Genomic DNA, 25,346 nt, shown 5'->3' on the forward strand with positions numbered 1-25,346 from the left:
GAGAGAGAGGGGGTAGAGAGAGGGGGAGAGGGGGGGTGGAGAGGGGGGTAGAGAGAGGGGGGGTAGAGAGTGAGGGGTAGAGAGAGGGGGTAGAGAGAGAGAGGGGGTAGAGAGAGTGGGGGGAGTGGGGGGGGTAGAGAGAGTGGGGGTAGAGAGAGAGGGGGTAGAGAGAGAGGGGGGTAGAGAGAGAGGGGGTAGAGAGAGAGGGGGGTAGAGAGAGAGAGGGGGTAGAGAGAGAGGGGGGTAGAGAGAGAGGGGGTAGTGAGAGAGGGGGGTAGAGAGAGAGGGGGGTAGAGAGAGAGGGGGTAGAGAGAGAGGGGGTAGAGAGAGGGGGTAGAGAGAGGGGGGTAGAGAGAGAGGGGGTAGAGAGAGAGGGGGGTAGAGTGAGAGTGAGGGGGTTGTGAGTGAGAGAGGGGGGTAGAGAGAGAGGGGGGTAGAGAGTGAGGGGGTAGTGAGTGAGGGGGGTAGAGTGTGAGGGGGGGTAGAGAGAGTGGGGGGTAGAGAGGTGAGTGGGGGGTAGTGTGTGAGAGTGGGGGGTTGAGTGAGTGAGAGGGGGTAGAGTGAGAGGGGGTAGAGAGAGTGGGGGTAGAGAGAGGGGGGGGTAGAGAGTGAGGGGGTAGAGAGAGAGGGGGGTAGAGAGAGAGAGAGGGGGTAGAGAGAGAGGGGGTAGAGAGAGAGAGAGGGGGTAGAGAGAGAGGGGGTAGAGAGAGAGGGGGGTAGAGAGAGAGGGGGGTAGAGAGAGAGGGGGGTAGAGAGAGAGGGGGGTAGAGAGAGAGGGGGGTAGAGAGAGAGGGGGGTAGAGAGAGAGGGGGTAGAGAGAGAGGGGGTAGAGAGAGAGGGGGTAGAGAGAGAGGGGGTAGAGAGAGAGGGGGTAGAGAGAGAGGGGGGTAGAGAGAGAGGGGGTAGAGAGAGAGGGGGGTAGAGAGAGAGGGGGGTAGAGAGAGAGGGGGTAGAGAGAGAGGGGGGAGAGAGGGGGGGTAGAGAGAGAGGGGGGTAGAGAGAGAGGGGGGTAGAGAGAGAGGGGGTAGAGAGAGAGGGGGTAGAGAGAGAGGGGGTAGAGAGAGAGGGGGTAGAGAGAGAGGGGGTAGAGAGAGAGGGGGTAGAGAGAGAGGGGGTAGAGAGAGAGGGGGTAGAGAGAGAGGGGGTAGAGAGAGAGGGGGTAGAGAGAGAGGGGGGAGAGGGGGGGGTAGAGAGAGAGGGGGTAGAGAGAGAGGGGGGTAGAGAGAGAGGGGGTAGAGAGAGGGGGTAGAGAGAGGGGGTAGAGAGGGGGGGGTAGAGAGAGAGGGGGTAGAGAGAGAGGGGGTAGAGAGAGAGGGGGTAGAGAGAGAGGGGGTAGAGAGAGGGGGTAGAGAGAGAGGGGGTAGAGAGAGAGAGAGGGGGTAGAGAGAGAGAGAGGGGGTAGAGAGAGAGGGGGTAGAGAGAGAGGGGGTAGAGAGAGGGGGTAGAGAGAGAGGGGGTAGAGAGAGAGAGAGGGGGTAGAGAGAGAGGGGGTAGAGCGAGAGGGGGTAGAGAGAGAGGGGGTAGAGAGAGAGGGGGGTAGAGAGAGAGGGGGGTAGAGAGAGAGGGGGTAGAGAGAGAGGGGGTAGAGAGAGAGGGGGTAGAGAGTGAGGGGGTAGAGAGAGAGGGGGTAGAGAGAGAGGGGGTAGAGAGAGAGGGGGTAGAGAGGGGGGGGGTAGAGAGAGAGAGGGGGTAGAAAGAGAGGGGGTAGAGAGAGAGGGGGTAGAGAGAGAGGGGGTAGAGAGAGAGGGGGTAGAGAGGGGGGGGTAGAGAGAGAGAGGGGGTAGAGAGAGAGGGGGTAGAGAGAGAGGGGGTAGAGAGAGAGGGGGTAGAGAGAGAGGGGGTAGAGAGAGAAAGACGCAGACTCCAAATATACAGCAGCAGCAGCAGAAGGTATCGTCAGGGTCTGGGATAGAACCCACGACCTCCTGTAGACCAGGCGAGGTAGTCAACACAGAGACACACACACAGACACACACACAGACACACACACAGGCAGAGACACACACAAAGGTATACAGAGACACAGACAAACACACACAGACACACACACAGAGACACACACAGACACGCACACAGACACACACACAGACACACACACAGACACACACACAGACACACACACAGGCAGAGACACACACAAAGGTATACAGAGACACAGACAAACACACACAGACACACACACAGAGACACACACAGACACGCACACAGAGACACACACAGACACACACACAGACACACACACAGACACACACACAGGCAGAGACACACACAAAGGTATACAGAGACACAGACAAACACACACAGACACACACACAGAGACACACACAGACACGCACACAGAGACACACACACAGACACACACACAGACACACACACAGACACACACACAGGCAGAGACACACACAAAGGTATACAGAGACACAGACAAACACACACAGACACACACACAGAGACACACACAGACACGCACACAGAGACACACACAGACACACACACAGACACACACACAGACACACACACAGGCAGAGACACACACAAAGGTATACAGAGACACAGACAAACACACACAGACACACACACAGAGACACACACAGACACACACACAGAGACACACACAGACACACACACAGATACACACACAGACACACACACAGACACACACACAGATAAAGCTCCCCCAGGTAGCCTCTAGCAGGGCTGTAGGGCCAAGTGCAGTGTTAGACACACACACAGATAAAGCTCCCCCAGGTAGCCTCTAGCAGGGCTGTAGGGCCAAGTGCAGTGTTAGACACACACACAGACAAAGCTCCCCCAGGTAGCCTCTAGCAGGGCTGCAGGGCCAAGTGCAGTGTTAGACACACACAGAGACAAAGCTCCCCCAGGTAGCCTCTAGCAGGGCTGCAGGGCCAAGTGCAGTGTGTGTGTGGGGAGCGGTGGTGTAGTGGTTAGCGCGCTGCGCTATGAACCCGGCGACACGGGTTCGATTCCCGCTCACTGCCAACATCAGTGGCAATTATCTGAACCGGTCCCGGGCCTCCCCTAGGTCGACTCAGCCTCAAATGAGTACCTGGTGTAGCGGTGTGTAGTAAACATCGCCAGCACTGGGGAGACAAAGGCGGCCGGGCGTGGTGCTGGCCACCCACCCCCCTCGTGTGCCACAGTGCCGGTAGCCTTCACAGGTGCTGCTCGCTAACAGCACTTGCCCCTAACAGTCTGTTAAGGCTACACGGGGGACCTTCGTCTTTGGCGTGTGCAAAGAGCTTCACGGCTCATCGGCTTTTGCACACGGCGTACTCGTGAGGCAGGCACCAGGTACGAGGGACGCTCTCCGAGTAGACACTGGGTAGCAGCCGACGCATTCGTTGCATGTTCCTGGCCAGGCAGTCTTTCCTGCAGAGCTGCACCATGCCGGGGAAGTGGTTCACCGTCTACACAGGGGGCAGAGAGAGACACACAGGGGCTAGGAGACGGGCTAGGAGGGGCTAGGAGGGGCTAGGAGACGGGCTAGGAGACACAGGCAGTCTTTCCTGCAGAGCTGCACCATGCCGGGGAAGTGGTTCACCGTCTACACAGGGGGCAGAGAGAGACACACAGGGGCTAGGAGACGGGCTAGGAGGGGCTAGGAGGGGCTAGGAGACGGGCTAGGAGACACAGGCAGTCTTTCCTGCAGAGCTGCACCATGCCGGGGAAGTGGTTCACCGTCTACACAGGGGGCAGAGAGAGACACACAGGGGCTAGGAGACGGGCTAGGAGGGGCTAGGAGACGGGCTAGGAGACGGGCTAGGAGACACAGGCAGTCTTTCCTGCAGAGCTGCACCATGCCGGGGAAGTGGTTCACCGTCTACACAGGGCGCAGAGAGAGACACACAGGGGCTAGGAGACGGGCTAGGAGGGGCTAAGAGACGGGCTAGGAGACGGGCTAGGAGGGGCTAGGAGGGGCTAAGAGACGGGCTAGGAGACACAGGCAGTCCTTTCTGCAAAGCTGCACCATGCCGGGGAAGTGGTTCACCGTCTACACAGGGGGCAGAGAGAGACACACAGGGGCTAGGAAGGGCTAGGAGGGGCTAGGAGTGGCTAGGAGGGGCTAAGAGACGGGCTAAGAGACGGGCTAGGAGACACAGGCAGTCCTTTCTGCAGAGCTGCACCATGCCGGGGAAGTGGTTCACCGTCTACACAGGGGGCAGAGAGAGAGAGACACAGGGGCTAGGAGACGGGCTAGGAGGGGCTAGGAGATGGGCTAGGACGGGCTAGGAGGGGCTAGGAGATACAGGCAGTCTTTCCTGCAGAGCTGCACCATGCCGGGGAAGTGATTCACCGTCTAGACAGGGGGTAGAGAGAGACACACAGGGGCTAGGAGACGGGCTAGGAGGGGCTAGGAGGGGCTAGGAGACGGGCTAGGAGGGGCTAGGAGACACAGGCAGTCCTTTCCTGCAGAGCTGCACCATGCCGGGGAAGTGGTTCACCGTCTACACAGGGGGCAGAGAGAGAGACAGGGGCTAGGAGGGGCTAGGAGGGGCTAGGAGGGGCTAAGAGACGGGCTAGGAGGGGCTAGGAGACACAGGCAGTCCTTTCTGCAGAGCTCCACCATGCCTGGGAAGTGATTCACCGTCTAGACAGGGGGCAGAGAGAGAGACAGGGGCTAGGAGGGGCTAGGAGGGGCTAGGAGGGGCTAGGAGACACAGGCAGTCCTTTCTGCAGAGCTCCACCATGCCGGGGAAGTGATTCACCGTCTAGACAGGGGGTAGAGAGACACAGGGGCTAGGAGACGGGCTAGGAGGGGCTAGGAGGGGCTAGGAGGGGCTAGGAGGGGCTAGGAGACGGGCTAGGAGGGGCTAGGAGACACAGGCAGTCTTTCCTGCAGAGCTGCACCATGCCGGGGAAGTGATTCACCGTCTAGACAGGGGGTAGAGAGAGAGACACAGGGGCTAGGAGACGGGCTAGGAGGGGCTAGGAGACACAGGGGCTAGGAGGGGCTAGGAGAGGGGCTAGGAGACACACAGGGGGTCTATCAGCCGATCACCTGGTGGGCCTTCATGCTGAGGGCTAGGAGACACAGGGGCTAGGAGGGGCTAGGAGATGGGCTAGGAGACACAGGGGGGGGCTAGGAGATGGGCTAGGAGACACAGGGGGGGCTAGGAGATGGGCTAGGAGACGGGCTAGGAGACACAGGGTGGGGGCTCTATCAGCCGATCACCTGGTGGGCCTTCATGCTGAGGGCTAGGAGACACAGGGGGGGCTAGGAGACACAGGGGGGGGGGGCTAGGAGACACAGGGGGGGGGGCTAGGAGGGGCTAGGAGAGGGGCTAGGAGACACAGGGTCTCCATCAGCCGATCACCTGGTGGGCCTTCATGCTGAGGGCTAGGAGACACAGGGGGGGCTAGGAGACGGGCTAGGAGACACAGGAGGGGCTAGGAGACACAGGAGGGGCTAGGAGACACAGGGGCTAGGAGACAGGTGCTAGGAGGGGCTAGGAGATGGGCTAGGAGACACAGGAGGGGCTAGGAGACACACAGGGTCTCTATCAGCCGATCACCTGGTGGGCCTTCATGCTGAGGGCTAGGAGACACAGGGGGGGCTAGGAGACGGGCTAGGAGACACAGGAGGGGCTAGGAGACACATGAGGGGCTAGGAGACACAGGGGCTAGGAGTCAGGTGCTAGGAGGGGCTAGGATATGGGCTAGGAGACACAGGAGGGGCTAGGAGACACACAGGGTGGGGTCTCTATCAGCCGACCACCTGGTGGGCCTTCATGCTGAGGGCTAGGAGACACAGGGGGGGCTAGGAGACACAGGGGCTAGGAGACACAGGGGGGGCTAGGAGACACAGGGGGGGCTAGGAGGGGCTAGGAGGGGCTAGGAGAGGGGCTAGGAGACACAGGGTCTCTATCAGCCGACCACCTGGTGGGCCTTCATGCTGAGGGCCCGCTCCAGGCCCACGGAGAGGTCGGTCCAGCAGAGGGCCCAGCGCTCCGAGTGGGGGGCCACCTCGTGTAGGCCATGGGCCCGGGCTGCCCTCCTCACTGAGGGTCAGAGGTCACACACGGGTTTTGATTCCTTACCCGGCTACCCGTACCCGGCCGTACCCGTACCCGGCCGTACCCGTACCCTTCCCGTACCCGGCCGTACCCGTACCCCGGCCGTACCCGTACCCTTCCCGTACCCCGGCCGTACCCGTACCCGGTCGTACCCGTACCCTTCCCGTACCCGGCCGTACCCGTACCCGGCCGTACCCGTACCCTACCCGTACCCCGGCCGTACCCGTACCCGGCCGTACCCGTTCCCTACCCGTACCCTACCCATACCCTACCCGTACCCGTACCCTTCCCGTACCCCGGCCGTACCCGTACCCTACCCGTACCCTACCCATACCGTACCCGTACCCTACCCGTACCCCGGCCGTACCCGTACCCGGCCGTACCCGTACCCTACCCGTACCCCGGCCGGGTTACGGGTAGGGTACGGGTATCGGGTACCTGATTGCGACCTCTGGGATGAAGCCACGTTGCAGGCGCGGGTGGGTTTTGATTCCTTAGCCGTACCCGGCCGCACCAGGGTCGCAAACGGGTACCGGGTATCGGGTACCCGGTTGCGACCTCTGCTGAGGGCTATAGGGACAAAGCTAGAGACAAAGCTGCCCCGGGTAGCCTCCGGCAGGGCTGTAGGGGCAAGTGCAGTGTTAGACACACACAGACAAAGCTGCCCCAGGTAGCCTCTAGCAGGGCTGTAGGGGCAAGTGATGTTAGGGGTCTATGATGTACACACAGACAAAGCTACCCTGGGTAGCCTCTAGCAGGGGCTGTAGGGGCAAGTGCTGTTACACAGACAGATCCCCCAGGTAGCCTCTAGCAGGGCTGTAGGGGCAAGTGCTGTCACACAGACACACAGACAAAGCTACCCCAGGTAGCCTCTAGCAGGGCTGAAGGGGCAAGTGCTGTCACACAGACACACAGACAAAGCTCCCCCCAGGTAGCCTCTAGCAGGGCTGTAGGGGCAAGTGCTGTCACACAGACACACAGACAAAGCTCCCCCCAGGTAGCCTCTAGCAGGGCTGTAGGGGCAAGTGCTGTTACACAGACAAAGATCCCCCAGGTAGCCTCTAGCAGGGTTGTAGGGGCAAGTGCTGTCACACAGACACACAGACAAAGCTCCCCCCAGGTAGCCTCTAGCAGGGCTGTAGGGGCAAGTGCTGTTAGTAGCGAGTAGCACCACCTATGATGTACACACAGACAAAGCTCCCCCAGGTAGCCTCTAGCAGGGCTATGGGAACCTCATTTGCCAGTAAAAAATATGATAATTGGTTCTTTACCCTTCTATCTGGCAACAAAACTGACACCTTTTTACAAGGAGTCATGTTTGCATAGACCGCAATACCTGCAGTCATAATGCAAACAAAAGAACATAACTCTGATAATGTATGCACTGTCCTTGAAGTTGATTGATCCACACCCGAGACAGCTTTCCTTAGAGCCTAGTCTCATATGGGTTGGACCAGATGACGCCAAAAGGCGCACAACTCAAAGACAATGCACCATCAGAGTATGAGAGCTCGGGGCAAGCATCTACACTATGGGAACCTCATTTGCCAGTAAAAAATATGATAATTGGTTCTTTACCCTTCTATCTGGCAACATACTCTGATGGTGCATTGTCTTTGAGTTGTGCGCCTTTTGGCGTCATCTGGTCCAACCCATATGAGACTAGGCTCTAAGGAAAGCTGTCTCGGGTGTGGACCAATCAACTTCAAGGACAGTGCACATTATCAGAGTTATGTTCTTTTGTTTGTATTATGACTGCAGGTATTGCGGTCTATGCAAACATGACTCCTTGTAAAAAGGTGTCAGTTTTGTTGCCAGATAGAAGGGTAAAGAACCAATTATCTAGCAGGGCTGTAGGGGCAAGTGCTGTTAGTCGCGAGTAGCAGCACCAACAACAACAACAACCGCCGTTCGCCACTAAGTGGCGGTGACGTCACCACGAGGCGTGTGCCAGGCTAGGTGCACCTTGAGGCCACGTGAAGTGTAGTGGTTTTTCGTTGTTTCTGGAGGAGCCCCGAGGGTGAAGATTCAGTCTCCTGGCTCAGCCAAATGGGGTTTGGCCAGGAGACGTCATAGACGCCTGTCCCCCCGGGGCCTCCGGCACAAGCTTGTTAATTATAATTCGTGGTTTAGTGGTAATTAATTAAAGGTGGAGGGGTTACCAGCCCCTCGCACCCGTCAAGAGCTACACACACACAGACACACACACACACAGACACAGACACATACACACAGACACACACACACAGACACATACACAGACACACACACAGACACACACACAGACACACACACACAGACACACACACACACGCAGACACACACACAGAGACACACACACACACAGACACACACACACATACACACAGACACACACACACAGACACACACACAGACACACAGACACACACACACAGACACACAGATACACACAGACACACACAGACACACACACAGACACACACACACACAGATACACACACACACAGTCACAGACACACACACAGTTACAGACACAGAGACACACACACACAGACACACACAGACACACAGACACACACAGATACACACAGACACACAGACAGAGACACACACAGACACACAGAGACACACAGACACACAGACACACACACAGTCACAGACACACACACACACACAGACACACACAGACACACACACACACAGACACACACACAGACACACACACACAGATACACACACACACAGTCACAGACACACACACACACAGTTACAGACACAGAGACACACACACACACAGACACACACAGACACACACAGATACACACAGACACACACACAGAGACACACAGACACACACACACACACAGACACACAGAAACACACACACACAGTCACAGACACACACAGACACACACACAGACACACACCCACAGTCACAGACACACACCCACAGTCACAGACACACACACAGAAACACACACACAGACAGAGACACACACAGAAACACACACACAGACACTCACACAGAGACACAGACACACACACACAGACACACACACAGACACACACACACAGACACACACAGACACACAGACACACACACACACAGACACACACAGACACACACACAGAGACACACACACACAGACACACACAGACACTCACACAGAGACACATAAACCAGCGTAGACCACTCACCACTCTCGTACTTGCAACTGGCCAGGTTGATTCCCACTTTCCTGAAACAATGAAATGGTTAAATAAAGGAAGTGAGATGGTGAATGTCAATGGTTAAATAAAGGAAGTGAGATGGTGAATTTCAATGGTTAAATAAAGGAAGTGAGATGGTGAATGTCAATGGTTAAATAAAGGAAGTGAGATGATGAATGTCAATGGTTAAATAAAGGAAGTGAGATGGTGAATGTCAATGGTTAAATAAAGGAAGTGAGATGGTGAATGTCAATGGTTAAATAAAGGAAGTGAGTTGGTGAATGTCAATGGTCAAATAAAGGAAGTGAGATGGTGAATGTCAATGGTTAAATAAAGGAAGCGAAATGGTGAATATCAATGGTCAAATAAAGGAAGTGAGATGGTGAATGTCAATGGTTAAATAAAGGAAGTGAGATGGTGAATGTCAATGGTTAAATAAAGGAAGTGAGATGGTGAATGTCAGTGGTTAAATAAAGGAAGTGAGATGGTGAATGTCGATGGTTAAATAAAGGAAGTGAGATGGTGAATGTCAATGGTTAAATAAAGGAAGTGAGATGGTGAATGTCAATGGTTAAATAAAGGAAGTGAGATGGTGAATGTCAATGGTTAAATAAAGGAAGTGAGATGGTGAATGTCAATGGTTAAATAAAGGAAGTGAGGTGGTGACTTTTCAATGGTTAAATAAAGGAAGTGAGATGGTGAATGTCAATGGTTAAATAAAGGAAGTGAGATGGTGAATGTCAATGGTTAAATAAAGGAAGTGAGATGGTGAATGTCAATGGTTAAATAAAGGAAGTGAGATGGTGAATGTCAATGGTTAAATAAAGGAAGTGAGTTGGTGAATGTCAATGGTTAAATAAAGGAAGTGAGAAGGTGAATGTCAATGGTTAAATAAAGGAAGTGAGTTGGTGAATGTCAATGGTTAAATAAAGGAAGTGAGATGGTGAATGTGAATGGTTAAATAAAGGAAGTGAGTTGGTGAATGTCAATGGTCAAATAAAGGAAGTGAGATGGTGAATGTCAATGGTTAAATAAAGGAAGCGAAATGGTGAATCTCAATGGTCAAATAAAGGAAGTGAGATGGTGAATGTCAATGGTTAAATAAAGGAAGTGAGATGGTGAATGTCAATGGTTAAATAAAGGAAGTGAGTTGGTGAATGTCAATGGTTAAATAAAGGAAGTGAGATGGTGAATGTGAATGGTTAAATAAAGGAAGTGAGTTGGTGAATGTCAATGGTCAAATAAAGGAAGTGAGATGGTGAATGTCAATGGTTAAATAAAGGAAGCGAGATGGTGAATCTCAATGGTTAAATAAAGGAAGTGAGATGATGAATGTCAATGGTTAAATAAAGGAAGTGAGAAGGTGAATGTCAATGGTTAAATAAAGGAAGTGAGTTGGTGAATGTCAATGGTTAAATAAAGGAAGTGAGATGGTGAATGTGAATGGTTAAATAAAGGAAGTGAGTTGGTGAATGTCAATGGTCAAATAAAGGAAGTGAGATGGTGAATGTCAATGGTTAAATAAAGGAAGCGAAATGGTGAATCTCAATGGTTAAATAAAGGAAGTGAGATGGTGAATGTCAATGGTTAAATAAAGGAAGTGAGATGGTGAATGTCAATGGTTAAATAAAGGAAGTGAGTTGGTGAATGTCAATGGTTAAATAAAGGAAGTGAGATGGTGAATGTGAATGGTTAAATAAAGGAAGTGAGTTGGTGAATGTCAATGGTCAAATAAAGGAAGTGAGATGGTGAATGTCAATGGTTAAATAAAGGAAGCGAGATGGTGAATCTCAATGGTTAAATAAAGGAAGTGAGATGATGAATGTCAATGGTTAAATAAAGGAAGTGAGAAGGTGAATGTCAATGGTTAAATAAAGGAAGTGAGGTGGTGAATGTCAATGGTTAAATAAAGGAAGTGAGATGGTGAATTTCAATGGTTAAATAAAGGAAGTGAGATGATGAATGTCAATGGTTAAATAAAGGAAGTGAGAAGGTGAATGTCAATGGTTAAATAAAGGAAGTGAGTTGGTGAATGTCAATGGTTAAATAAAGGAAGTGAGATGGTGAATGTGAATGGTTAAATAAAGGAAGTGATTTGGTGAATGTCAATGGTCAAATAAAGGAAGTGAGGTGGTGAATGTCAATGGTTAAATAAAGGAAGTGAGATGATGAATGTCAATGGTTAAATAAAGGAAGTGAGATGGTGAATGTCAATGGTTAAATAAAGGAAGTGAGATGGTGAATGTCAATGGTTAAATAAAGGAAGTGAGATGGTGAATTTCAATGGTTAAATAAAGGAAGTGAGTTGGTGAATGTCAATGGTTAAATAAAGGAAGTGAGATGGTGAATGTCAATGGTTAAATAAAGGAAGTGAGTTGGTGAATGTCAATGGTCAAATAAAGGAAGTGAGATGGTGAATGTCAATGGTTAAATAAAGGAAGCGAGATGGTGAATCTCAATGGTCAAATAAAGGAAGTGAGAAGGTGAATGTCAATGGTTAAATAAAGGAAGTGAGGTGGTGAATGTCAATGGTTAAATAAAGGAAGTGAGATGGTGAATGTCAATGGTTAAATAAAGGAAGTGAGATGATGAATGTCAATGGTTAAATAAAGGAAGTGAGAAGGTGAATGTCAATGGTTAAATAAAGGAAGTGAGTTGGTGAATGTCAATGGTTAAATAAAGGAAGTGAGATGGTGAATGTGAATGGTTAAATAAAGGAAGTGAGTTGGTGAATGTCAATGGTCAAATAAAGGAAGTGAGATGGTGAATGTCAATGGTTAAATAAAGGAAGCGAAATGGTGAATCTCAATGGTTAAATAAAGGAAGTGAGATGGTGAATGTCAATGGTTAAATAAAGGAAGTGAGATGGTGAATGTCAATGGTTAAATAAAGGAAGTGAGTTGGTGAATGTCAATGGTTAAATAAAGGAAGTGAGATGGTGAATGTGAATGGTTAAATAAAGGAAGTGAGTTGGTGAATGTCAATGGTCAAATAAAGGAAGTGAGATGGTGAATGTCAATGGTTAAATAAAGGAAGCGAGATGGTGAATCTCAATGGTTAAATAAAGGAAGTGAGATGATGAATGTCAATGGTTAAATAAAGGAAGTGAGAAGGTGAATGTCAATGGTTAAATAAAGGAAGTGAGGTGGTGAATGTCAATGGTTAAATAAAGGAAGTGAGATGGTGAATTTCAATGGTTAAATAAAGGAAGTGAGATGATGAATGTCAATGGTTAAATAAAGGAAGTGAGAAGGTGAATGTCAATGGTTAAATAAAGGAAGTGAGTTGGTGAATGTCAATGGTTAAATAAAGGAAGTGAGATGGTGAATGTGAATGGTTAAATAAAGGAAGTGAATTGGTGAATGTCAATGGTCAAATAAAGGAAGTGAGGTGGTGAATGTCAATGGTTAAATAAAGGAAGTGAGATGATGAATGTCAATGGTTAAATAAAGGAAGTGAGATGGTGAATGTCAATGGTTAAATAAAGGAAGTGAGATGGTGAATGTCAATGGTTAAATAAAGGAAGTGAGATGGTGAATTTCAATGGTTAAATAAAGGAAGTGAGTTGGTGAATGTCAATGGTTAAATAAAGGAAGTGAGATGGTGAATGTCAATGGTTAAATAAAGGAAGTGAGTTGGTGAATGTCAATGGTCAAATAAAGTTAGTGAGATGGTGAATGTCAATGGTTAAATAAAGGAAGCGAGATGGTGAATCTCAATGGTTAAATAAAGGAAGTGAGATGGTGAATGTCAATGGTTAAATAAAGGAAGTGAGATGGTGAATGTCAATGGTTAAATAAAGGAAGCGAGATGGTGAATCTCAATGGTTAAATAAAGGAAGTGAGATGGTGAATGTCAATGGTTAAATAAAGGAAGTGAGGTGGTGAATGTCAATGGTTAAATAAAGGAAGTGAGATGGTGAATTTCAATGGTTAAATAAAGGAAGTGAGATGATGAATGTCAATGGTTAAATAAAGGAAGTGAGAAGGTGAATGTCAATGGTTAAATAAAGGAAGTGAGTTGGTGAATGTCAATGGTTAAATAAAGGAAGTGAGATGGTGAATGTGAATGGTTAAATAAAGGAAGTGAATTGGTGAATGTCAATGGTCAAATAAAGGAAGTGAGATGGTGAATGTCAATGGTTAAATAAAGGAAGCGAGATGGTGAATCTCAATGGTTAAATAAAGGAAGTGAGATGGTGAATTTCAATGGTTAAATAAAGGAAGTGAGATGATGAATGTCAATGGTTAAATAAAGGAAGTGAGAAGGTGAATGTCAATGGTTAAATAAAGGAAGTGAGTTGGTGAATGTCAATGGTTAAATAAAGGAAGTGAGATGGTGAATGTCAATGGTTAAATAAAGGAAGTGAGTTGGTGAATGTCAATGGTCAAATAAAGGAAGTGAGATGGTGAATGTCAATGGTTAAATAAAGGAAGCGAGATGGTGAATCTCAATGGTTAAATAAAGGAAGTGAGATGGTGAATGTCAATGGTTAAATAAAGGAAGTGAGATGGTGAATGTCAATGGTTAAATAAAGGAAGCGAGATGGTGAATCTCAATGGTTAAATAAAGGAAGTGAGATGGTGAATTTCAATGGTTAAATAAAGGAAGTGAGATGGTGAATGTCGATGGTTAAATAAAGAAAGTGAGATGGTGAATGTCAATGGTTAAATAAAGGAAGTGAGATGGTGAATGTCAATGGTTAAATAAAGGAAGTGAGATGGTGAATTTCAATGGTTAAATAAAGGAAGTGAGATGGTGAATGTCGATGGTTAAATAAAGAAAGTGAGATGGTGAATGTCAATGGTTAAATAAAGGAAGTGAGATGGTGAATGTCAATGGTTAAATATAGGAAGTGAGATGGTGAATGTCAATGGTTAAATAAAGGAAGTGAGATGGTGAATGTCAATGGTTAAATAAAGGAAGTGAGATGGTGAATGTCAATGGTTAAATAAAGGAAGTGAGATGGTGAATTTCAATGGTTAAATAAAGGAAGTGAGATGGTGAATGTCAATGGTTAAATAAAGGAAGTGAGATGGTGAATGTCGATGGTTAAATAAAGAAAGTGAGATGGTGAATGTCAATGGTTAAATAAAGGAAGTGAGATGGTGAATGTCAATGGTTAAATAAAGGAAGTGAGATGGTGAATTTCAATGGTTAAATAAAGGAAGTGAGATGGTGAATGTCAATGGTTAAATAAAGGAAGCGAGATGGTGAATCTCAATGGTTAAATAAAGGAAGTGAGATGGTGAATGTCAATGGTTAAATAAAGGAAGTGAGGTGGTGAATGTCAATGGTTAAATAAAGGAAGTGAGATGGTGAATTTCAATGGTTAAATAAAGGAAGTGAGATGATGAATGTCAATGGTTAAATAAAGGAAGTGAGAAGGTGAATGTCAATGGTTAAATAAAGGAAGTGAGTTGGTGAATGTCAATGGTTAAATAAAGGAAGTGAGATGGTGAATGTGAATGGTTAAATAAAGGAAGTGAGTTGGTGAATGTCAATGGTCAAATAAAGGAAGTGAGATGGTGAATGTCAATGGTTAAATAAAGGAAGCGAGATGGTGAATCTCAATGGTTAAATAAAGGAAGTGAGATGGTGAATGTCAATGGTTAAATAAAGGAAGTGAGATGGTGAATGTCAATGGTTAAATAAAGGAAGTGAGATGGTGAATTTCAATGGTTAAATAAAGGAAGTGAGATGATGAATGTCAATGGTTAAATAAAGGAAGTGAGAAGGTGAATGTCAATGGTTAAATAAAGGAAGTGAGTTGGTGAATGTCAATGGTTAAATAAAGGAAGTGAGATGGTGAATGTCAATGGTTAAATAAAGGAAGTGAGTTGGTGAATGTCAATGGTCAAATAAAGAAAGTGAGATGGTGAATGTCAATGGTTAAATAAAGGAAGTGAGATGGTGAATGTCAATGGTTAAATAAAGGAAGCGAGATGGTGAATCTCAATGGTTAAATAAAGGAAGTGAGATGGTGAATGTCAATGGTTAAATAAAGGAAGTGAGATGGTGAATGTCAATGGTTAAATAAAGGAAGCGAGATGGTGAATCTCAATGGTTAAATAAAGGAAGTGAGATGGTGAATTTCAATGGTTAAATAAAGGAAGTGAGATGGTGAATGTCGATGGTTAAATAAAGAAAGTGAGATGGTGAATGTCAATGGTTAAATAAAGGAAGTGAGATGGTGAATGTCAATGGTTAAATAAAGGAAGTGAGATGGTGAATTTCAATGGTTAAATAAAGGAAGTGAGATGGTGAATGTCGATGGTTAAATAAAGAAAGTGAGATGGTGAATGTCAATGGTTAAATAAAGGAAGTGAGATGGTGAATGGCAATGGTTAAATAAAGGAAGTGAGATGGTGAATGTCAATGGTTAAATAAAGGAAGTGAGATGGTGAATGTCAATGGTTAAATAAAGGAAGTGAGATGGTGAATGTCAATGGTTAAATAAAGGAAGTGAGATGGTGAATTTCAATGGTTAAATAAAGGAAGTGAGATGGTGAATGTCAATGGTTAAATAAAGGAAGTGAGATGATGAATGTCAATGGTTAAATAAAGGAAGTGAGATGGTGAATGTCAATGGTTAAATAAAGGAAGTGAGATGGTGAATGTCAATGGTTAAATAAAGGAAGTGAGATGGTGAATGTCAATGGTTAAATAAAGGAAGTGAGATGGTGAATTTCAATGGTTAAATAAAGGAAGTGAGATGGTGAATTTCAATGGTTAAATAAAGGAAGTGAGATGGTGAATTTCAATGGTTAAATAAAGGACCCCCCTCACCGGCGGCGGGCCCCCCTAATCCTGCCGTTTGGGGGTCCCAGTTTGGGCTCAGCAGGGGGTCGAGGTGTCCCCTTGGGGTCCTGCAGAGGGGGTAGAGAGGGGGTAGAGAGGGGGTAGAGTGGGGTAGAGAGGGGGTAGAGTGAGGGTAGAGAGGGGGTAGAGTGGGGGTACAGGGTGGGGTAGAGAGGGGGTAGAGAGGGGGTAGAGTGGGGTAGAGTGGGGGTACAGGGTGGGGTAGAGAGGGGGTAGAGTGGGGTAGAGTGGGGGTACAGGGTGGGGTAGAGAGGGGGTAGAGAGGGGGTAGAGTGGGGTAGAGTGGGGGTACAGGGTGGGGTAGAGTGGGGGTAGAGAGGGGGTAGAGAGGGGGTAGAGTGGGGTAGAGTGGGGTACATGGTGGGGTAGAGTGGGGGTAGAGAGGGGGTAGAGAGGGGGTAGAGAGGGGGTAGAGAGGGGGTAGAGTGGGGTAGAGTGGGGTACAGGGTAGGGTAGAGAGGGGGGTAGAGAGGGGGTAGAGAGGGGGTAGAGTGGGGGTACAGGGTGGGGTAGAGTGGGGTAGAGTGGGGGTAGAGAGGGGGTAGAGAGGGGGTAGAGTGGGGTAGAGTGGGGGTACAGGGTGGGGTAGAGTGGGGTAGAGAGGGGGTAGAGAGGGGGTAGAGAGGGGGTAGAGTGGGGTAGAGTGGGGGTACAGGGTGGGGTAGAGTGGGGTAGAGTGGGGGTACAGGGTGGGGTAGAGTGGGGTAGAGAGGGGGTAGAGAGGGGGTAGAGAGGGGGTAGAGTGGGGTAGAGTGGGGGTACAGGGTGGGGTAGAGTGGGGTAGAGTGGGGGTACAGGGTGGGGTAGAGTGGGGTAGAGAGGGGGTAGAGAGGGGGTAAAGAGGGGGTAGAGTGGGGGTAGAGAGGGGGTAGAGTGGGGTACAGGGTGGGGTAGAGTGGGGTACAGGGTGGGTCCCCTTGACAGTCGAGAATCACCGCCATCACTACCATCACTATCATCACTATCATCACTAACATCACTATCACTATCAATACTACTATCACTACCATCACCATCACTAACATCACCATCACTATCATCAATACCATCACTATCACTACCATCACTATCAATACTACTGTAGTGACATAAGAAGGGAGGGGCTGCTGGGGGCTCTGGGACCCTGGGCGGGCCAGGCGCTTAAGCCTCTTGGTGCCAGGCGCTGGGTTCCCAGGCGCTTAAGCCTCTTGGTGCCAGGCGCTGGGTTCCCAGGCGCTTAAGCCCCTTGGCGCCGCCAAAGGGGGGGGGGGGGGGCTGTGTTTGCTCTGTGGGATGTCTGGGGGCGCACACGGCCCCAGCCCTCGTTGGGGACGAGGCATAAAAGGGGAGCTCCCTAGACGATCAGGGCCAGTTGTAGCTCAAGACCCAAGACCAGCCATCTGAGGACCCTGGGACGCTGTGAGAGCGAGTGGTGGGAGTCTGGAACTCCCGACTCTACGACCTTGTGAGGGCGAGTTCCAGAGTGTAGCCAGAGTAGAGTACCTAGGCTGTGTACCTAGGTTGTCTACCTAGGCTGTGTCGCTAGGCTGTGTACCTAGGCTGTGTGCCTAGGTACACAGCCTAGGCACACAGCCTAGGCTGTGTACCTAGGCTGTGTATCTAGGCTGTGTACCGAGGCTGTGTGCCTAGGCTGTGTGCCTAGGCTGTGTACCTAGGCTGCGTGCCTAGGCTGCGTGCCTAGGCTGCGTGCCTAGGCTGCGTGCCTATGCTGCGTGCCTAGGCTGCGTGCCTAGGCTGCGTGCCTAGGCTGCGTGCCTAGGCTGTGTACCTATGCTGTGTGCCTAGGCTGTGTGCCTAGGCTGCGTACCTAGGCTGCGTGCCTATGCTGCGTGCCTAGGCTGCGTACCTAAGCTGCGTACCTAGGCTGCGTGCCTATGCTGCGTGCCTAGGCTGCGTGCCTATGCTGTGTACCGAGGCTGTGTGCCTAGGCTGTGTGCCTAGGCTGTGTGCCTAGGCTGTGTGCCTAGGCTGTGTGCCTAGGCTGTGTGCCTATGCTGTGTGCCTAGGCTGTGTGCCTAGGCTGTGTGCCTATGCTGCGTGCCTAGGCTGCGTGCCTATGCTGCGTACCGAGGCTGTGTGCCTAGGCTGTGTGCCTAGGCTGTGTGCCTAGGCTGTGTACCTAGGCTGTGTGCCTAGGCTGTGTGCCTATGCTGTGTACCGAGGCTGTGTGCCTAGGCTGTGTGCCTAGGCTGTGTGCCTAGGCTGTGTGCCTAGGCTGTGTGCCTAGGCTGTGTGCCTAGGCTGTGTGCCTATGCTGTGTGCCTAGGCTGTGTGCCTAGGCTGTGTGCCTAGGCTGTGTGCCTAGGCTGTGTGCCTAGGCTGTGTGCCTAGGCTGTGTCGCTAGGCTGTGTATCTAGGCTGTGTGCCTAGGCTGTGTGCCTAGGCTGTGTACCTAGGCTGTGTACCTAGGCTGTGTACCTAGGCTGTGTGCCTAGGCTGTGTGCCTAGGCTGTGTATCTAGGCTGTGTGCCTAGGCTGTGTGCCTAGGCTGTGTGCCTAGGCTGTGTGCCTAGGCTGTGTATCTAGGCTGTGTGCCTTGGCTGCGTGCCTAGGCTGTGTACCTAGGCTGTGTGCCTAGGCTGTGTGCCTGGGAGTTGTTACAGAGTATCAGGACTGTTGGACTGTTGGATTGTAATAAAGAAGTTGCCTCTACAAGTGTCTCCGGAACCCACTCTCAATACTACTATCACTATCATCGCTACCATCACTATCACTACCATCACTCACCACCACACTCACTCACCACACTCACCACCACACTCACCACCACACTCACCACACTCACTCACCACCACACTCACCACCACACTCACCACCACACTCACCACCACACTCACCACCACACTCACCACCACACTCACCACACTCACCACCACACTCACCACCACACTCACCACCACACTCACCACCACACTCACCACTACACTCACTCACCACACTCACCACACTCACCACCACACTCACCACCACACTCACCACACTCACTCACCACTACACTCACCACACTCACTCACCACACTCACTCACCACCACACTCACCACACTCACTCACCACCACACTCACCACCACACTCACCACCACACTCACCACACTCACTCACCACCACACTCACCACTACACTCACTCACCACACTCACCACACTCACTCACCACCACACTCACCACCACACTCACCACCACACTCACTCACCACACTCACCACACTCACTCACCACCACACTCACCACCACACTCACCACCACACTCACCACCACACTCATCACACTCACCACCACACTCACTCACCACCACACTCACCACCACACTCACCACCACACTCACCACACTCACTCACCACTACACTCACTCACCACACTCACCACCACACTCACCACCACACTCACCACCACACTCACTCACCACACTCACCACACTCACTCACCACCACACTCACCACCACACTCACTCACCACCACACTCACCACACTCACCACCCTGGTGAGTGTATTGTCTGCATGAGTCTACTCACCTCCTCAGCACGCGTTCCATCCCTCCCATCCTCTGCCGGCATTCCACTCGGGAATTCTGACCCGGGGTTCCCAGGCTTCTGAGGCAAAGGAGGCTTAGAATCCCGAAGAAGATCCGATTCCTGGGGTCCGAATTCCTTTGGGAATTCTGAATCCTGTGACCGGGATTTGTTAGGGAATTCTGAATCTTGGGGCCGGGATTCATTTGGGAATTCTGAATCTTGGGGCCGGAATTCATTTGGGAATTCTGAATCTTGGGGCCGGAATTCAATTGGGAATTCTGAATCTTGGGGCCGGGATTTGTTTGAGAATTTTGAACCCTGGGGGCGGAATTCCTTTGGGAATTCTGAATCCTGGGATTGGGATTCTTTTGGGAATTCTGAATCCTGGGGCCGGAATTCCTTTGGGAATTCTGAACCCTGGGGGTGGGATTCATTTGGGAATTCTGAATCTTGGGGCCGGAATTCCTTTGGGAACTCCAATGCAGAATTCCAATATTCCATGGAGACACTGTCATTTGGCGTCACAGTATTATCATCATCACCATCATCATCATCTTCACCATCCTCGCCATCATCATCATCATCGCCATCATCATCATCTTCGTTTTCCTCCTTGGGAAAGAGTTCCTGCTGGGATTGGGATCGATGGGGATTCATCCCAGAACATTGGGAATATCCTAGGAGGAAGGAGAGAGAGAGAGAGATGAGTGACCGGGTGAGTGGGTGACTGGGTCCGTCTGTGGGTGAGTGGTTGGGTGGGTGGGTGAGTGAGTGAGTGGGTGAGTGTGTGGGTGTGTGAGTGTGTGGGTGAGTGAGTGTGTGGGTGAGTGGGTGGGTGAGTGTGTGGGTGAGTGGGTAGGTGAGTGAGTGGGTGAGTGAGTGGGTAGGTGAATGGGTAGGTTAGTGGTTGGATGCGTGGGTGAGTGAGTGTGTGGGTGAGTGTGTGGGTGAGTATGTGGGTGAGTGAGTGGGTGAGTGAGTGAGTGAGTGAGTGGGTGAGTGAGTGGGTGAGTGGGTGGGTGAGTGAGTGTGTGGGTGAGTGAGTGGGTGAGTGGATGAGTGAGTGGGTGAGTGTGTGGGTGTGTGAGTGTGTGGGTGAGTGAGTGTGTGGGTGAGTGGGTGGGTGAGTGTGTGGGTGAGTGTGTAGGTGAGTGAGTGGGTGAGTGAGTGGGTAGGTGAATGGGTAGGTTAGTGGTTGGATGCGTGGGTGAGTGAGTGTGTGGGTGAGTGTGTGGGTGAGTATGTGGGTGAGTGAGTGGGTGAGTGAGTGAGTGAGTGGGTGAGTGAGTGGGTGAGTGGGTGGGTGAGTGAGTGTGTGGGTGAGTGAGTGAGTGAGTGAGTGGGTGAGTGTGTGGGTGTGTGGGTGAGTGGGTAGGTGAGTGGGTGGGTGAGTGGGTGGGTGAGTGGGTGAGTGTGTGGGTGAGTGGGTGGGTGAGTGAGTGGGTGAGTGAGTGGGTGAGTGGGTAATTGAGTGAGTGGGTGAGTGAGTGTGTGGGTGAGTGGGTAGGTGAGTGGGTGGGTGAGTGAGTGGGTGAGTGGGTAGGTGAATGGGTAGGTGAGTGGTTGGATGCGTGAGTGGGTGAGTGAGTGGGTGAGTGAGTGGGTGAGTGTGTGGGTGTGTGGGTGAGTGGGTAGGTGAGTGGGTGGGTGAGTGGGTGGGTGAGTGGGTGAGTGTGTGGGTGAGTGTGTGGGTGAGTGGGTGGGTGATTGAGTGGGTGAGTGAGTGGGTGAGTGTGTGGGTGAGTGAGTGGGTGAGTGAGTGTGTGGGTGAGTGGGTAGGTGAGTGGGTGGGTGAGTGAGTGGGTTGGTGAGTGGGTAGGTGAGTGAGTAGGTGGGTGAGTGGGTGAGTGTGTGGGTGTGTGGATAAGTGGGTGAGTGAGTAGGTGAATGAGTGGGTGGGTGAGTGGGTGAGTGGGTGAGTGAGTGGGTGATTGAGTGGGTGAGTGAGCGAGTGGGTGAGTGAGCGAGTGGGTGAGTGAGCGAGTGGGTGAGTGAGCGAGTGGGTGAGTGAGCGAGTGGGTGAGTGAGTGGGTGAGTAAGTAGGTGAGTGATTGAGCGAGTGGGTGAGCGAGTGGGTGAGTGAGTGGGTGAGTGAGCGAGTGGGTGAGTGAGCGAGTGGGTGAGTGAGCGAGTGGGTGAGTGAGCGAGTGGGTGAGTGAGTGGGTGAGTAAGTAGGTGAGTGATTGAGCGAGTGGGTGAGCGAGTGGGTGAGTGAGTGGGTGAGTGAGCGAGTGGGTGAGTGAGCGAGTGGGTGAGTGAGCGAGTGGGTGAGTGAGCGAGTGGGTGAGTGAGCGAGTGGGTGAGTGAGCGAGTGGGTGAGTGAGTGGGTGAGTAAGTAGGTGAGTGATTGAGCGAGTGGGTGAGTGAGTGGGTGAGTGAGCGAGTGGGTGAGTGAGCGAGTGGGTGAGTGAGCGAGTGGGTGAGTGAGCAAGTGGGTGAGTGAGTGGGTGAGTAAGTAGGTGAGTGATTGAGCGAGTGGGTGAGTGAGCGAGTGGGTGAGTGAGCGAGTGGGTGAGTGAGCGAGTGGGTGAGTGAGCGAGTGGGTGAGTGAGCGAGTGGGTGAGTGAGTGAGTGAGTAAGTAGGTGAGTGATTGAGCGAGTGGGTGAGCGAGTGGGTGAGTGAGTGGGTGAGTGAGCGAGTGGGTGAGTGAGCGAGTGGGTGAGTGAGCGAGTGGGTGAGTGAGCGAGTGGGTGAGTGAGCGAGTGGGTGAGTGAGCGAGTGGGTGAGCGAGCGGGTGAGTGAGCGAGCGGGTGAGTGAGCGAGCGGGTGAGTGAGCGAGCGGGTGAGTGAGCGAGCGGGTGAGTGAGCGAGTGGGTGAGTGAGCGAGTGGGTGAGTGAGCGAGTGGGTGAGTGAGTGGGTGAGTAAGTAGGTGAGTGATTGAGCGAGTGGGTGAGTGAGTGGGTGAGTGAGCGAGTGGGTGAGTGAGCGAGTGGGTGAGTGAGCGAGTGGGTGAGTGAGCGAGTGGGTGAGTGAGCGAGTGGGTGAGTGAGCGAGTGGGTGAGCGAGTGGGTGAGCGAGTGGGTGAGCGAGTGGGTGAGTGATTGAGCGAGTGGGTGAGCGAGTGGGTGAGTGAGCGAGTGGGTGAGTGAGTGGGTAACTATCACAATCACGTCGAGATATTACAACCATTTTACGCGTCACGTGACTGTGCATGACCCGCCCCCGTCTCGCCCCGCCCCCATTCGCCCCGCCCCCTCACCAAGCCCCGCCCCCATTAGCCCCGCCCCCCACGCCGTGTGGGCCTAGAAGCAAAGGCTTATCCTGAGGCCCGGGCCAACTTTTCCCCACCAAAAAATTATCGCGAAATTTAAAACAAAACAAAAAACAAACCCCACCTCCACCCCCAACTACTCAACCAACGGTTTATAAACTTCACCTCGGCGACGGGGAAGTTAGGAAATGAAGTTGAGCAGCAGCAGGAGAAGGCGCGTCGCTGTGTGTCAACTTCTGAGGGTGGTTGAGGCCTAACCTAGTTTCAAAAAGCCTGCAGGACGCCGTTGTTGCCTGGCAACGGCTGGGTTCGTAAAGCGTAGAGCGGATAGGCATGGGGGCGCGGGGGGGGGGTCTGTTGTTACCGTGGCAACGGCCGGGTTCGTAAAGCGTAGAGAGGATAGGTCTGGGTGCGAGTTGAGGGGGGGGGCGGGGCTCCGTTGTTGCCGAGGCAACGGCCGGGTTCGTAAAGCGTAAAACGGATAGGCATGGGGGCGCGGGGGGGGGGTCTGTTGTTGCCGTGGCAACGGCCGGGTTCGTAAAGGGTAGAACGGATAGGCAGGGGGGGGTCTGTTGTTGCCGTGGCAACGGCCGGGTTCGTAAAGCGTAGAGAGGATAGGTCTGGGTGCGAGTTGGGGGGGGGGGGCTCCGTTGTTGCCGAGGCAACGGCCGGGTTCGTAAAGCGTAAAACGGATAGGCATGGGGCGCGGGGGGGGGGGTCTGTTGTTACCGTGGCAACGGCCGGGTTCGTAAAGCGTAGAGCGGATAGGCCTGGGGGCGGGTGGGGGGCGGGGCTTCGTTGTTGCCGTGGCAACGGCCGGGTTCGTAAAGCAGAGAGCGGATACATTTTGACTTAAAACTTTCGTGACTGCAGGAATTCATATTCTTGGTTCTTTCGGTAAAGTTACGTAGATAGAAAATAAAATAAATATAACGGACAATAAAATTAAATAAATTAAATGTATCTTTCTGGTTCTTTCGGTAAAGTCACGTAGAAGGGAAATAATAAAATAATAAAAATAATACATTATTAAATAATTCTCACGACGTTTCGGCCACAACGCAAGCAGCCGTCCTCAGGTGAAGAACAGGTCTGTCTGAAAGACAGCGTCTGAATGAACACCGACAGACCTGTTCTTCACCTGAGGACGGCTGCTTGCGTTGTGGCCGAAACGTCGTGAGAATTGTTTTATTATGTTTTATTTTTATTATTTTATTATTTCCCTTCTACGTGACTTTACCGAAAGAACCAAGAAGATGAATCCCTGCAGTCACGAAAGCTTTAAATCTAATTTTTTTAAAATAAAAAAATCATTAATTGAAGAGAATAAAAGCAAAAAACCCACCTTCAATCTACTTTTAATTTTGTATTTAATTTTATTTAATTTATTATCTGTTAAATTTGTATTAAAGCTTTCGTGACTGCACTGATTCATATTCTTGGTTCTTTCGGTAAAGTCATCACGTAGAAGGGAAATAATAAAAAAATAAAAATATGAAACAATCAGTTATTTTATATTTTATATTATCTACGTGACTTTACCTAATGAACCAAGAATACGTAGAGCGGATAGGCATGGGGCGGGTGGGGGCGGGGCTCTGTTGTTGCCGTGGCAACGGGCGGTTTTGTAAAGCGTAGAGCGGATAGGCTGGGAGCAAGGGGGAGGCGGGGCCACGGCGTTGTTGTTGCCGTGGCAACCGGGGGGTTGAGATCTCGTAGTCTTGATAGGTGTCGGTGGGTGTGTGGTATGAATTCTAGATTTGAAGCTTTCGTGACTGCAAGGATTCATATTGTTAGGTTTTTTCGGTAAAGTCACGTAGATAAAAATTATAATTAATAGGTTTTTTCGGTAAAGTCACGTAGATAAAAATTATAATTAATAGGTTTTTTCGGTAAAGTCACGTAGATAAAAATTATAATTAATAGGTTTTTTCGGTGAAGTCACGTAGATAAAAAATTATAATTAATAGGTTTTTTCGGTAAAGTCACGTAGATAAAAATTATAATTAATAGGTTTTTTCGGTAAAGTCACGTAGATAAAAATTATAATTAATAGGTTTTTTCGGTGAAGTCACGTAGATAAAAATTATAATTAATAGGTTTTTTCGGTAAAGTCACGTAGATAAAAATTATAATTAATAGGTTTTTTCGGTAAAGTCACGTAGATAAAAATTATAATTAATAGGTTTTTTCGATAAAGTCACGTAGATAAAAATTATAATTAATAGGTTTTTTCGGTAAAGTCACGTAGATAAAAATTATAATTAATAGGTTTTTTCGGTAAAGTCACGTAGATAAAAATTATAATTAATAGGTTTTTTCGATAAAGTCACGTAGATAAAAATTATAATTAATAGGTTTTTTCGATAAAGTCACGTAGATAAAAATTATAATTAATAGGTTTTTTCGGTAAAGTCACGTAGATAAAAATTATAATTAATAGGTTTTTTCGGTGAAGTCACGTAGATAAAAATTATAATTAATAGGTTTTTTCGGTAAAGTCACGTAGATAAAAATTATAATTAATAGGTTTTTTCGGTAAAGTCACGTAGATAAAAATTATAATTAATAGGTT

General features: G+C 49.9%; 1 protein-coding gene across 1 annotated transcript in view; it reads right to left on the reverse strand.

The window, feature by feature from the left end:
* LOC144954137 (tubulin polyglutamylase TTLL13-like) overlaps positions 1-19,682 on the reverse strand; it is a gene marked incomplete at its 3' end in the record, with an annotated part of 42,691 nt that extends 23,009 nt beyond the window's left edge. The window contains exons 1-7 of the mRNA XM_078884699.1: positions 19,559-19,682; positions 16,017-16,096; positions 9,216-9,256; positions 5,899-6,020; positions 3,782-3,841; positions 3,542-3,565; positions 3,295-3,428 (exon numbers count right to left, since the gene is read on the reverse strand). Coding sequence (XP_078740825.1) covers positions 3,295-3,428; positions 3,542-3,565; positions 3,782-3,841; positions 5,899-6,020; positions 9,216-9,256; positions 16,017-16,096; positions 19,559-19,600 — 503 coding nt within the window. The remainder of the gene's footprint in view (positions 1-3,294; positions 3,429-3,541; positions 3,566-3,781; positions 3,842-5,898; positions 6,021-9,215; positions 9,257-16,016; positions 16,097-19,558) is intronic.
* Positions 19,683-25,346: the final 5,664 nt, after the last annotated feature.

Source organism: Lampetra fluviatilis, unplaced genomic scaffold, assembly GCF_964198595.1.
Source record: "Lampetra fluviatilis unplaced genomic scaffold, kcLamFluv1.1 SCAFFOLD_228, whole genome shotgun sequence".
In the NCBI taxonomy this organism is placed as follows: domain Eukaryota; kingdom Metazoa; phylum Chordata; class Hyperoartia; order Petromyzontiformes; family Petromyzontidae; genus Lampetra; species Lampetra fluviatilis.